This window comes from Salmo salar, chromosome ssa13, assembly GCF_905237065.1.
Source record: "Salmo salar chromosome ssa13, Ssal_v3.1, whole genome shotgun sequence".
Classification (NCBI taxonomy): Eukaryota; Metazoa; Chordata; class Actinopteri; order Salmoniformes; family Salmonidae; genus Salmo; species Salmo salar.
The window spans coordinates 99,887,889-99,902,299 of NC_059454.1; the positions used below are offsets into that span (position 1 = coordinate 99,887,889).

At 47.2% G+C, this 14,411-nt stretch overlaps 1 protein-coding gene and 1 non-coding gene across 2 annotated transcripts in view; both read right to left on the reverse strand.

Annotated features, from left to right (window-relative positions):
- LOC106568406 (exosome RNA helicase MTR4) overlaps positions 1-14,411 on the reverse strand; it is a 74,931-nt gene that overhangs the window by 59,481 nt on the left and 1,039 nt on the right. The window contains exons 2-10 of the mRNA XM_014138719.1: positions 12,993-13,136; positions 12,656-12,722; positions 12,458-12,520; positions 12,206-12,318; positions 11,826-12,000; positions 11,377-11,592; positions 10,906-11,004; positions 8,660-8,780; positions 8,376-8,507 (exon numbers count right to left, since the gene is read on the reverse strand). Of these exons, the coding sequence (XP_013994194.1) occupies positions 8,376-8,507; positions 8,660-8,780; positions 10,906-11,004; positions 11,377-11,592; positions 11,826-12,000; positions 12,206-12,318; positions 12,458-12,520; positions 12,656-12,722; positions 12,993-13,136 (1,130 nt within the window). The remainder of the gene's footprint in view (positions 1-8,375; positions 8,508-8,659; positions 8,781-10,905; positions 11,005-11,376; positions 11,593-11,825; positions 12,001-12,205; positions 12,319-12,457; positions 12,521-12,655; positions 12,723-12,992; positions 13,137-14,411) is intronic.
- On the reverse strand, positions 11,113-11,242 carry LOC123726271 (small nucleolar RNA SNORA35). The gene has a single exon (XR_006758661.1). It is a non-coding gene; the product is annotated as a small nucleolar RNA SNORA35 (small nucleolar RNA).

Sequence of the window (14,411 nt, forward strand, 5' to 3'; positions counted from 1 at the left end):
CGCTATTAAAGAACTGCTACGGGCGCTTATTAAAGAACGGCTACGGGCGCTATTAAAGAACTGCTACGGCGCTATTAAAGAACTGCTACGGCGCTATTAAAGAACTGCTACGGCGCTATTAAAGAACTGCTACGGCGCTATTAAAGAACGGCTACGGCGCTATTAAAGAACTGCTACGGCGCTATTAAAGAACGGCTACGGCGCTATTAAAGAACGGCTACGGCGCTATTAAAGAACGGCTACGGCGCTATTAAAGAACGGCTACGGGCGCTTATTAAAGAACGGCTACGGCGCTTATTAAAGAACTGCTACGGCGCTATTAAAGAACTGCTACGGGCGCTATTAAAGAACTGCTACGGCGCTATTAAAGAACGGCTACGGGCGCTATTAAAGAACGGCTACGGCGCTTATTAAAGAACTGCTACGGCGCTATTAAAGAACTGCTACGGCGCTTATTAAAGAACTGCTACGGGCGCTATTAAAGAACTGCTACGGCGCTATTAAAGAACGGCTACGGCGCTATTAAAGAACTGCTACGGCGCTATTAAAGAACTGCTACGGCGCTATTAAAGAACTGCTACGGCGCTATTAAAGAACTGCTACGGCGCTATTAAAGAACTGCTACGGCGCTATTAAAGAACTGCTACGGCGCTATTAAAGAACTGCTACGGGCGCTATTAAAGAACTGCTACGGGCGCTTATTAAAGAACTGCTACGGCGCTATTAAAGAACTGCTACGGCGCTATTAAAGAACTGCTACGGCGCTATTAAAGAACTGCTACGGCGCTTATTAAAGAACGGCTACGGCGCTATTAAAGAACTGCTACGGCGCTATTAAAGAACTGCTACGGCGCTATTAAAGAACTGCTACGGCGCTATTAAAGAACTGCTACGGCGCTATTAAAGAACTGCTACGGCGCTATTAAAGAACTGCTACGGCGCTATTAAAGAACTGCTACGATGATAAACAGGTTGAGTGTGAGAGAGTAAGAGAGAGAGAGAGGAATTGCAAAACCTTCTGCGTAAACCACACATCACACACGGCTTACCAAATTGGTTGTGTAAACAAAATCTTTCACAAGATGTATGAGCGTCAGTGTGTTGCAACGCAACAACAAAGGGAGGAAGAATGTCAAAATATTTGTTATTTTAGTACAAACAACCTCTGGTCAGGATGGAGGGATAGAAACCTCTGTCGGGTCAAGCCAAGATTTATCTACTCCATCATCTTTATCATTACACTGTGTTGTCTCTCCCCCCTCAGAGACTGACTGGGCAGTACCCCATAATGCATTTCTTCACTGTAAGTGGAGCAGAGATCTAAAAGCAGCCAAGAAAGCACAATGGGGTATATTGATGTCTGCTGGAGGAGTCGGCTCGCTGGATACGCAGCCATCCTAGTCTGGCCACTGAACAGAGAACATTTGGTGCTCTTGCACTTAACTGACTTAATCAAATCACACACGAAAGCGTGAACTTTCGACCAGCTATGCAGAACGTACTCTGACTCGTGGGTTCCATTTGGGACAGATCTGCACACAGAAAGGTTGCGTAGTCCAGTATTGAGTGGCATGCTTTTATGTAGCCCATGGCTGACATGCTCTGCCTTCAAATCAGTGGATTTAGTTTGTATTGTTAGTCACACCACAAAGACAGCAAAGGAGAGAGAGCTACATGTACAGTTAAAATGAACATTGTGGCTGGTAGATTTCAAAATACCTTTTTACAAAAAAAAATGACACCACACACACACTATACAGACACCACACACACCATACAGACACCACACACACACACCATACAGACACCACACACACACACACACACACCACACGCATACCACAAAGACACGACAAAGACACCCTACAGACACCACAGCCACCACACAGCCACCACACCACAGACACGACACCACACAGACACGACACCAGACACACCATACAGACAACACACACCACACAGACATGACACCACACAGACAGACACCAGACACACCATACACCATACAGACACCACACACACCACAAAGTAACGACACCACAAAGACAGACACGACACCCCCCACACAGACACACCATATACAGACACCACACAGACACCACACACAAACACACCATACAGACACCACACACAAACACACCATACAGACACCACACACAAACACACCATACAGACACCACACACAAACACACCATACAGACACCACACACAAACACACCATACAGACACCACACACAAACACACCATACACACACCACACACACACACACACACACACACAACACACACACCACAGACACCACACCACACACAAACACACAACACCCTACAGACACCACAGCCACCACACAGCCACACACACCACAGACACACACACACACAGACACACACCAGACACACCATACAGACACACACACACCACACAGACACACACCACACAGACAGACACCACACACACCATACAGACACACACCACACACCATACACACACGACACCACAAAGACAGACACACACCCCCACACAGACACCACCATATACAGACACCATACAGACACCACACACAAACACACCATACAGACACCACACACAAACACACCATACAGACACCACACACAAACACACCATACAGACACCACACAAACACACCATACAGACACCACACACAAACACACCACACACAAACAAACACACACCACACACAAACACACACCACACACAAACCACACACAAACACACACACCACAGACACACACACACACCCCACAGACACACACACACACACCACAGACACACACACACACCACAGACACACACACACCACAGACACACACCCACCACAGACACACACCCACACCACAGACACACACCCACACACCATACAGACACACACCACACACCATACAGACACACACCACACACCATACACACACGCACCATACAGACACCACCCACACCAGACACCCCCCCCATATACAGACACCACACCCCCCCACACACACACCCCATATAGACACCACACACACACCCCATATACAGACACCACACACACACCCCATATACAGACACCACACACACACCCCATATACAGACACCACACACACACCCCATATACAGACACCACACACACACCCCATATACAGACACCACACACACACCACATATACAGACACCACACACACACCATAGACACACATACAGACACCACACAGACCCCACACACAAACACACCATACAGACCCCACACACAAACACACCATACAGACCCCACACACAAACACACCATACAGACACCACACACAAACAGACCATACAGACACCACACACAAACACACACCACACACAAACACAGACACCACACACAAACCACAGACACCACACACAACCACACAGACACCACACACAAACCACAGACACCACACACAAACACACACACACACAAACACACACCACACACACACACCACACCCCCCACACAGAAGACACCACACAGACGACACCACACCCCCCACACACAAACACACACAGACACCACACACACACACAGACCATACAGACACCACACACAAACACAGACCATACAGACACCACACACAAACACACCACACACACACAGACACCACACAAACACACACAAACCATACACAATACAGACACCACATACACCCACACCATACAGACACCACACACACACACACACAGACACCATACAGACACCACACACACACACACACACACCATACAGACACACCACACACCATACACCACACACCACACACCATACACACACACACACACACCACAGACGACACCACACCCCCTACACACAAACACACAGACACCACACAAACAAACCATACATACACCCACAATACAGACACCACATACACCCACACCATACAGACACCACACACCATACAGACACCACACACACACACACCATACAGACACACCACACACACACACCATACAGACACACCACACACACACACACACCACACACACACCATACAGACACACCACACACACACACCATACACACAGACACCACACAGACACACCATACACACAGACACCACACACACCATACACACAGACACACACACACACACACACACACACCACACGCACCATACAGACACCACACCATACAGACACCCCCCCATACAGACACCACACCCCCCATACACACCCCACACACACACCCCATATACAGACCCCACACACACCATACAGACACACCACACACCATACACAGACACCACACAGACACACACACACACACACACACCATACACAGACACACACACACACCATACACACACACCACACAGACACACACACACACACACAGACACACACACACACCACACAGACACACACACACACCACACAGACACACACACACACACCACACAGACACACACACACACACACACACACACACACACACACACACACACACACACCACACACACACCACACAGACACACACACACCCCATACAGACACACACACCACACAGACACACACACCACACACACACACACCATACAGACACACACACGCACCCACACACGCACACACACCATACAGACACCCCCATACAGACACCCCACACACAACCCATATACAGACCCCACACACACACCCCATATACAGACCCCACACACACACCCCATACAGACACACCACACACACCCCATACAGACACACCACACACCCACCATACAGACACGCACGCACCCACACACCATACAGACACGCACGCACCCACACACCATACAGACACGCACGCACCCACACACCATACAGACACGCACGCACCCACACACCATACAGACACGCACGCACCCACACACCATACAGACACGCACGCCCCATATACAGACACCCCACACACGCCCCATATACAGACACCCCACACACGCCCCACATACAGACACCCCACACACGCCCCACATACACACACGCCCCATACACAGACGCCACACACACACCCCACACACACACGCCACACACAGACACGCCACACCCACCCCATACAGACACCACACACCCACCCCCCATACAGACACCACACACCCACCCCCCATACAGACACCACACACCCACCCCCCATACAGACACCACACACCCACCCCCATACAGACACCACACACCCACCCCCATACAGACACCACACACCCACCCCCCATACAGACACCACACACACCCACCCCCCATACAGACACCACACACCCCACCCCCCATACAGACACCACACACACCACCCCCCATACAGACACCACACACACCACCCCCATACAGACACCACACACACCACCCCCCATACAGACACCACACACCCACCCCCCATACAGACACCACACACACCCACCCCCCATACAGACACCACACACACCCACCCCCATACAGACACCACACACACCCACCCCCCATACAGACACCACACACACCCACCCCCCATACAGACACCACACACACCCACCCCCATACAGACACCACACACACCCACCCCCATACAGACACCACACACACCCACCCCCCATACAGACACCACACACACCCACCCCCATACAGACACCACACACACCCACCCCCCATACAGACACCACACACACCCACCCCCCATACAGACACCACACACACCCACCCCCCATACAGACACCACACACACCCACCCCCATACAGACACCACACACACCCACCCCCATACAGACACCACACACACCCACCCCCCATACAGACACCACACACACCCACCCACCCCCATACAGACACCACACACACCCACCCCCCATACAGACACCACACACACCCACCCCCCAGACAGACACCACACACACCCACACACCAGACAGACACCACACACACCCACACACCACACACACCAGACAGACACCACACACACCCACACACCAGACAGACACCACACACACCCACACACCAGACAGACCCCACACACACCATACACACCCACACACCATACACACACACAGACACCACACACACAGACACCACACACACAGACACCACACACCCACACACCAGACAGACACCACACAACCACACACCAGACAGACACCACACAGACAGACACGACACAGACACTAGAGGTCGACCGATTAAATCAGAATGGCCAATTAATTAGGGCCGATTTCAAGTTTTCATAACAATCGGTATTTTGGGCTGCCGATTTGCCGATTTGTATTTTGTTTTATAAATATTTTTTAACTAGGCAAGTCAGTTAAGAACACATTCTTATTTTTAATGACGGCCTAAGAACTGCCTTGTTCAGGGGCAGAACGACAGATTTTTACCTTGTCAGCTTGGGGATTTAATCTTGCAACCTTACGGTTAAACTAGTCCAACGCTCTAACCACCTGCTTTACATTGCACTCCACGAGGAGCCTGCCTGTTACGCGAATGCAGTAAGAAGCCAAGGTAAGTTGCTAGCAAGCAATAAACTTATCTTATAAAAAACAATCAATCAATCATAATCACTAGTTGATGGTTGATGATATTACTAGTTTATCTAGCCTGTCCTGCGTTGCATGTAATCGCTTAGGTACACGTTGCTTCAACCATAAACATCAATGCATTTCTTAAAATCAATACACAAGTATATATTTTTACACCTGCATATTTAGTTAATATTGCCTGCTAACATGAATTTCTTTTAAATTGGGAAAATGTGTCACTTCTCTTGCAAACAGTAAGCGTATATGCAGCAGTTTGGGCCGCCTGGCTCGTTGCGAACTAATTTGCCAGAATTTTACGTAATTATGACATAACATTGAAGGTTGTGCAATGTAACAGGAATATTTAGACTTAGGGATGCCACCCGCTAGATAAAATACGGAACGGTTCCGTATTTCACTGACAGGAAAAATGTTTTGTTTTCGAGATGATAGTTTGCGGATTCGACCATATTAATGACCGAATGCTCCCATTTCTGTGTGTTTATTATATTATAATTAAGTCTATGATTTGATAGAGCAGTCTGACTGAGCGATGGTAGGCAGCAGCAGGCTCGTAAGCATTCATTCATACAGCACTTTCCTGCGTTTACCAGCAGCCCTTCGCAATGCATTGCACTGTTTATGACTTCAAGCCTGTCAACTCCCAAGATTAGGCTGGTGTAACCGATGTGAAATGGCTAGCTAGTCAGCCGGGTGCGCGCTAATAGTGTTTCAAACGTCACTCGCTCTGAGACTTGGAGTAGTTTTTCCCCCTTGCTCTGCATGAGTAACACTGCTTCGAGGGTGGCTGTTGTCGATGTGTTCCTGGTTCGAGCCCAGGTAGGAGCGAAGAGAGGGACGGAAGCTATACTGTTACACTGGCAATACTAAAGTGCCTATAAAAACATCCAATAGTCAAAGGTATATGAAATACAAATCGAAGAGAGAATTGGTCCCATAATTCCTATAATATATACAACCTACAACTTCTTACCTGGGAATATTGAAGACTCATGTTAAAAGGAACCACCAGCTTTCATATGTTCTCATGTTCTGAGCAAGGAACTTAAACGTTAGCTTTCTTACATGGCACATATTGCACTTTTACATTCTTCTCCAACACTTTGTTTTTGCATTATTTAAACCAAATTGAACATGTTTCATTATTTATTATGAGACTAAATTGATTTTATTGATGTACTATATTAAGTTAAAATAAGTGTTCATTCAGTATTGTTGTAATTGTCATTATTACAAATAAATACATTTAAAAAGGAAAATCGGCCGACTAATCGGTATTGGCTTTTTTGGTCCTCCAATAATCGGTATTGGCGTTGAAAAATCATAATCGGTCGACCTCTAACACACACACCATACAGACACGCCACACACACAGAGATACCACACACACACACACAGAGATACCACACACACAGACACCACACACCATACAGACAGACACCACAATTTTTATTTACAAATGCGAGTGAAATGCTAGCACTGTGGAGCCACACACCATACAGACATCCCCCCACAGAGACGCCACACTATACAGATACCATACACTTTTTATTTACTAATGAAATGCTAGCACTGTGGAGCCCTGACCACACGCCAACGTGGCTGGTGAAATCTACCCGCAGCTGGCAGGTTAATTTTAGGCCCTGTTTGAATCCCTTTTGAGTGATGCCGACTATTAAAAACACCGTTAGCAAAATTCCTGACATTCCCGTCCCACCCTTGGAGGAGGTACATGGTTGTACTCAGCAGGCACCAAATAGAAGAAAACAGACTGGTGGAGGCAGACTACCTGAATATGTCCAATAAGAATCACCTGTTTTCCTCTGCAAAGCGCATTGCTATGGTGTGCTCTAATGAATTCTCATTAGGACAGTCATCGAGGGAGTAGCTACCTGTGTTGAAGTCCAGCTTGGACACCTGCAGGGCGTAGGCCTCACACTCCTTCTTACTGAAGCTGAAGATGATAACCGGCTGGAAGTTCTTCTCCATGATCATCTTCACGATCTTGAACACGTTGGACGGCCCTAAAGGAGACAACACACAGTGAACAAAACAAGGGATTTTGGGTAATATTCCAGGAATTTTGAAACCCAAATTTAGATGACACTGAATCATCTGACAAAACTTGGCTCACATTAATACTTGTGGTCAGCAGTATAGGCAGTTAGTCACACACCTCGTGTTCCTCCTTTGCGTCCCTTGGTGTCCCACTTGCCCCCTCCGCTGCTGCCCCCAGAGTCCCCTGTGTCTCTCAGCACCTGCATGGCCGTGTTGAAGTTGTCCTCTCTGAACTCTCCCTGGAGGAGACAAGACACGATCAGACACTCTGGGTCAATAACCGACCCTAGAGTAGACACGATCAGACACTCTGGGCTCATTTCACATTCTATTCCCAGAGGTGTGAATAGTTATCACTAAGCTACTATTCCCAGAGGTGTGAATAGTTATCACTAAGCTACTGTTCCCAGAGGTGTGAATAGTTATCACTAAGCTACTGTTCCCAGAGGTGTGAATAGGTATCACTAAGCTACTGTTCCCAGAGGTGTGAATAGTTATCACTAAGCTACTGTTCCCAGAGGTGTGAATAGTTATCACTAAGCTACTGTTCCCAGAGGTGTGAATAGTTATCACTAAGCTACTGTTCCCAGAGGTGTGAATAGTTATCACTAAGCTACTGTTCCCAGAGGTGTGAATAGTTATCACTAAGCTACTGTTCCCAGAGGTGTGAATAGTTATCACTAAGCTACTGTTCCCAGAGGTGTGAATAGTTATCACTAAGCTACTGTTCCCAGAGGTGTGAATAGTTATCACTAAGCTACTGTTCCCAGAGGTGTGAATAGTTATCACTAAGCTACTGTTCCCAGAGGTGTGAATAGTTATCACTAAGCTACTGTTCCCAGAGGTGTGAATAGTTATCACTAAGCTACTGTTCCCAGAGGTGTGAATAGTTATCACTAAGCTACTGTTCCCAGAGGTGTGAATAGTTATCACTAAGCTACTGTTCCCAGAGGTGTGAATAGTTATCACTAAGCTACTGTTCCCAGAGGTGTGAATAGTTATCACTAAGCTACTATTCCCAGAGGTGTGAATAGTTATCACTAAGCTACTATTCCCAGAGGTGTGAATAGTTATCACTAAGCTACTATTCCCAGAGGTGTGAATGGCTATCACACTAAGCTGATACTTGCATGTTTAGCCAGGTACCTAACACCATGCTTAGTCATCCCACTGACAGACATTGTAAACCGAACCTAAATAATGGAGTGATTTTTGTGTGCTCTCATCACTGTAACCCATCTGGCCTGTTACGACAACAGCATGATGCAAGCAATGCTTAACACAGACCTAGCCCGAACCATGAAAAACAGCCCCAGACCATTATTCCTCCTTTACAGTTGGCACTATGCATTGGGGCAGGTAGCATTACTACCTTACTAACTTTAAGCATCAGCTGTCAGAGCAGCTTACCAATCACTGCACCTGTACACAGCCCATCTGTAAATAGCCCACCCAACTACCTCATCCCCATATTGTTATTTATTTTTTTGCTCCTTTGCACCCCAGTATTTCTACTTGCACATTTATCTTCTGCACATCTATCACTCCAGTGTTAATGCTAAATTGTAATTATTTCACCACTATGTCCAATGTATTGCCTTACCTCCATAATCTTACTACATTCGCATACACTGTATATAGACTTTTCTATTGTGTTATTGACTGTACGTTTGTTTATGTGTAACTGTGTTGTTGTTTGTGTCGCACTGCTTTGCTTTATCTTGACCAGGTCGCAGATGTAAATGAGAACTTGTTCTTAACTGGCCAACCTGGTTAAATAAAAATAAAATAATTCTCCTGGCATCTGCCAAACCCAGATTAGCCTGTCGGATTGCCAGACGGTGAAGCGTGATTCATCACTCCAGAGAATGCGTTTCCACTGCTCAAGATTCCAATGGCGCAGAGCTTTACACCAGTCCAGCCAACATTTGGCATTGCGCATGGTGATCTTAGGCTTGAGTGCGGCTGCATGGCCATGGAAACCCATTTCATGAAGCTCCCAACTAACAGTTATTGTGCTAACATTGCTTCCAGAGGCAGTTTGGAACTCAGTAGTGAGGGTTACAACTGAGGAATTATGATTTGTATGCCCTACACGCATCAGCGGTAAGGTTCTGTGAGCTTGTGTGGCCATCCACTTCACCATCCACTTCACCATCCACTTCACAACTGAGCCCTTGCTGCTCCTAAACATTTCCACTTTATCTTCATGGATACATATATAAAATGACTGTACAATGAAGTGAATGAAGTGTATTTCCACTGTGACAGGGTGTGCATCATCTGTGTGTATAGTAAATGCAGAAGGCAACGTGTTGTCACAGTCAAGACAGAGGAAACCTCTGGTATTGTGGATGTCCTTACGTTCTCATCCACCACAAGGTGAAGTCCGTCGCCACCTGCTGGGAAGATGTAGTGCTGCAGGGGGGTTGGCCGAAAGTCAGTATACACCACGTGACAGGGCTGCACGGGGACAAGAAGAAGTCACCAGTAAAGTATTAGCATCTCATCACAATAACTATTTATTCAACCTTTATTTACAGTTAAGTCGATTCAGTCAATTCTTTCCAAGTGTGTGCTCAGCCTTCGAAAGGGAACAGCCAGTGTTGCAGCCCAGTCCTTCTGCTGACCAAGGTTAGTCTGGCACTGGAGTGAGACTGGGCAGCCAGGGGGATGGCAGACCGGTCACTAGACAGTTCCGAGGGGACGGGTCTTTAAAAGTAATAGGATATGTGGTGGACACCACTGGAAGCACAAGATGGGGGACGTCTGTCAACAGCCTGCGCTTCTTATAGGAAGTCAAGTAAGTGACCAAGTTAATGAAATAAACCCCACCTGTTTGTGGAGGTGGCAGATCCACTCAGCAAACTGCTTGGCGTTGGGGATGGTGGCGGACAGGAAGACATAGTGGACATTGTCAGGAAGCAGGATGATGGTCTCCTCCCAGACCACGCCACGCTCTGCATCTCTCATGTAATGGATCTCATCAAAGATGACCCAGGCCACCTCTCTCATGACCTCTGACCCTCGGTACAACATGCTCCTCAGGATCTGAAACAATAAGGAGAAGTTCACTTTATTGTCCAAATGCCCAACAGAAATGCGTCTTCCATTTTATCCGTATCCCTCCAAAATACAGAATGGAGCAGAGGAGACAGATGAGAGCAGGGGACGGAGGTCGGAGCAGGGGTCGGAGCCAAGGGCAATATCAAGTTGAGCAGACAGAGTGGAGAGTTGATAATGTGATGATAATCGACTGATAACGGAAAGCTCTGATGTTGTACCTCAGTGGTCATGACAAGGCAGGAGGCAGTGGGGTTGATGGTGACATCACCGGTCATCAAGCCAACATCTTGGAACTCTTCGTACATCTCTCTGTACTTCTGGTTACTCAGGGCCTTGATGGGGCTGGTGAAGATGACCCTCTGCTTCCCTCTCAGGGCTAGAGCTATGGCATACCTGGAGGAGGGGGAGGGGTAGACGAGGGTTTGGGAAAGTTTTTAAGAGACTGCCTAGATACACTAATCTGGCCCTTGAGGTCCTAAGTACATTAACTGATTTTGACCTGGGACATCAGGTGAGTGGAATCTCGAGCCAATCAGTGACATGAATCAATTAACTAATTTACAGACAAAATAACATACAATCAGTGTGTCAAACTCACTCTGCACAGACAGTCTTTCCTGCAGAGGTGTGGGCAGACACAAGCACTGACTGGTTGTTGTCTATGCACAGAATGGCCTCACGTTGGAAGGGATCCAGAATGAAGGGGTACTCCTGCAAAACAGACCAGTAAGACGTTAGCAGGAACAGAAACGGGTGGACTGGAGTCACTTGACAAGGCAATGTTTAAGGCCCTGATTTTCAGACCGTGCTTTCACCATATCCACGCAACAGAGATTTACAGTTACACTACCTTGGCTGCTTTCCCCACACGAGGCTTAAGCTGTGTGTACTCCTCATTGGCTGGCAGGGCTACCTGTTCAGGTAAAGGAAAACAGAAATGTCAATAAGGGGAAGCCGGTTGATATATTGGACTATACCCAGGTTTCATAAATTAATAAAAAATAAATATATTTTGTTAATATTTCAAAAGACCTGTGAAAGCTCTTACCTCGTGATTGCATCCTTCCACTGTCTCAACCGGCTCCACCTTCACTTTGGGCATGCAGTCTGCAAGACTGGGGATGGCCATTTGATATTCATTAGCATTCAATCCGTTAACCAACCATGAGTAGAATTCACACGTCACTCTAATTTGCATATCATATAGCCATGTGTCTACACCAACAGCGAACCATAACACTTTACACAATTACAAATCTAGGCAGTCGGTAGAGATGAAAGAGTGCACTGAAATTGCAGTGGGCCGGACTCAAACCCATGCTGCAGCGGTAGCTATATCTGATCTTGAGGCAGCAAATCTAGAATTGTTCAAAGTCACATCTTACTTGATCTCCTCTGTAGAGACAGTCTCCAGCTTCGCCTTCTTCCCGAACACCACCTCATCTGTCTCGTCGTTGTCTGCTTCCCTCTTGGTCTTGGCAGCAGGGGGCTCGTTCTTTCCGCGTTCATCATTATTACTGGTTGCTTTCCTGAAAAGTGAGAATAAATCAGTAATGTTACTTTAGAATAGAAGAGGCTGCAGTGCATGTGCTTTCTCATCCTACAGTTACAAATAACAACTCCATTCACAATATTAAGTAGCAGCCTGCCTACCTGTTGGCTCTTGGTCCTTGTAGTCTATCCTTTAACTTTTAATTCCTTCAAATTACATCTTCCATTGATTAGATACACTACACGGCCAAAAGTATGTGGACCCCTGCTCGTCGAATATCTCACTCCAATATCATGGGCATTAATCTGGATTTGTTACCCCTTTTGCTGCTATAACAGCTTCCACTCTTCTGAGAAGGCTTTTCACTAGATGTTGGAACATTGATGCGGGGACTTGCTTCCATTCAGCCACAAGAGCATTAGTGAGGTCGGTCACTGATGTTGGGCGATTAGACCTGGCTCGCAGTCAGCGTTCCAATTCATCCCAAAGTTGATTGATGGGTTGAGGTTAGGACCCTGTGCAGGCCAGTCTTGTTCTTTCACACCGATCTTGACAAACCATTTTTGTATGGACCTCATTTGTGCATGGGGGCATTGTCATGCTGAAACAGGAAAATGCATTCCCAAAACTGTTGCCACAAAGATGGAAGCACAGAATTGTCTAGAATGTCATTGTATGCTGAAGCGTTACAATTTCCCTTCACTGGAACTAAGGGGCCTAGCCCAAACCATGAAAAACATCCCCAGACCATTATTCCTCCTCCACCAAACTTTACAGTTGGCACTATGCATTGGTGCAGGTAGCGTTCTCCTGGCATCTGCCAAAGCTAGATTCGGCCGTCGAACTGCCAGATGGTGAAGCGTGATTCATCACTCTAGACAACGCCTTTCCAGTGCTCCAGAGTCCAATGGCGGCGAGCTTTACACCACTCCAGCCGACGCTTGGCATTGCAAAATAGCCTAATCTTCATGACTAATGTTCAAACAGTATCAAGGTTCTGGTCTAATGCTTCAAAAATGTTAGGCATAACCATGTTCATGGAACTCTAGGGCTTGTGTGCTGCTGCTCGGCCATGGAAACCCATTTCATGAAGCTGACGTTGCTTCCGGAGGCAGCTTGGAACTCGGTAGTGAGCGTTGCAACTGAGGCCAGACGATTGGTACGCGCTTCAGCACTCCCGTTCTGTGAGCTCGCATGGCCTACCACTTTGCGGCTGAGCCGTAATGGTTCCAAGGCGTTTCCAGCACTTACAGTTGACAAGGGCAGCTTTAGCAGGGCAGAAATGTGACATACTAGGACAGTGCCACGCTGA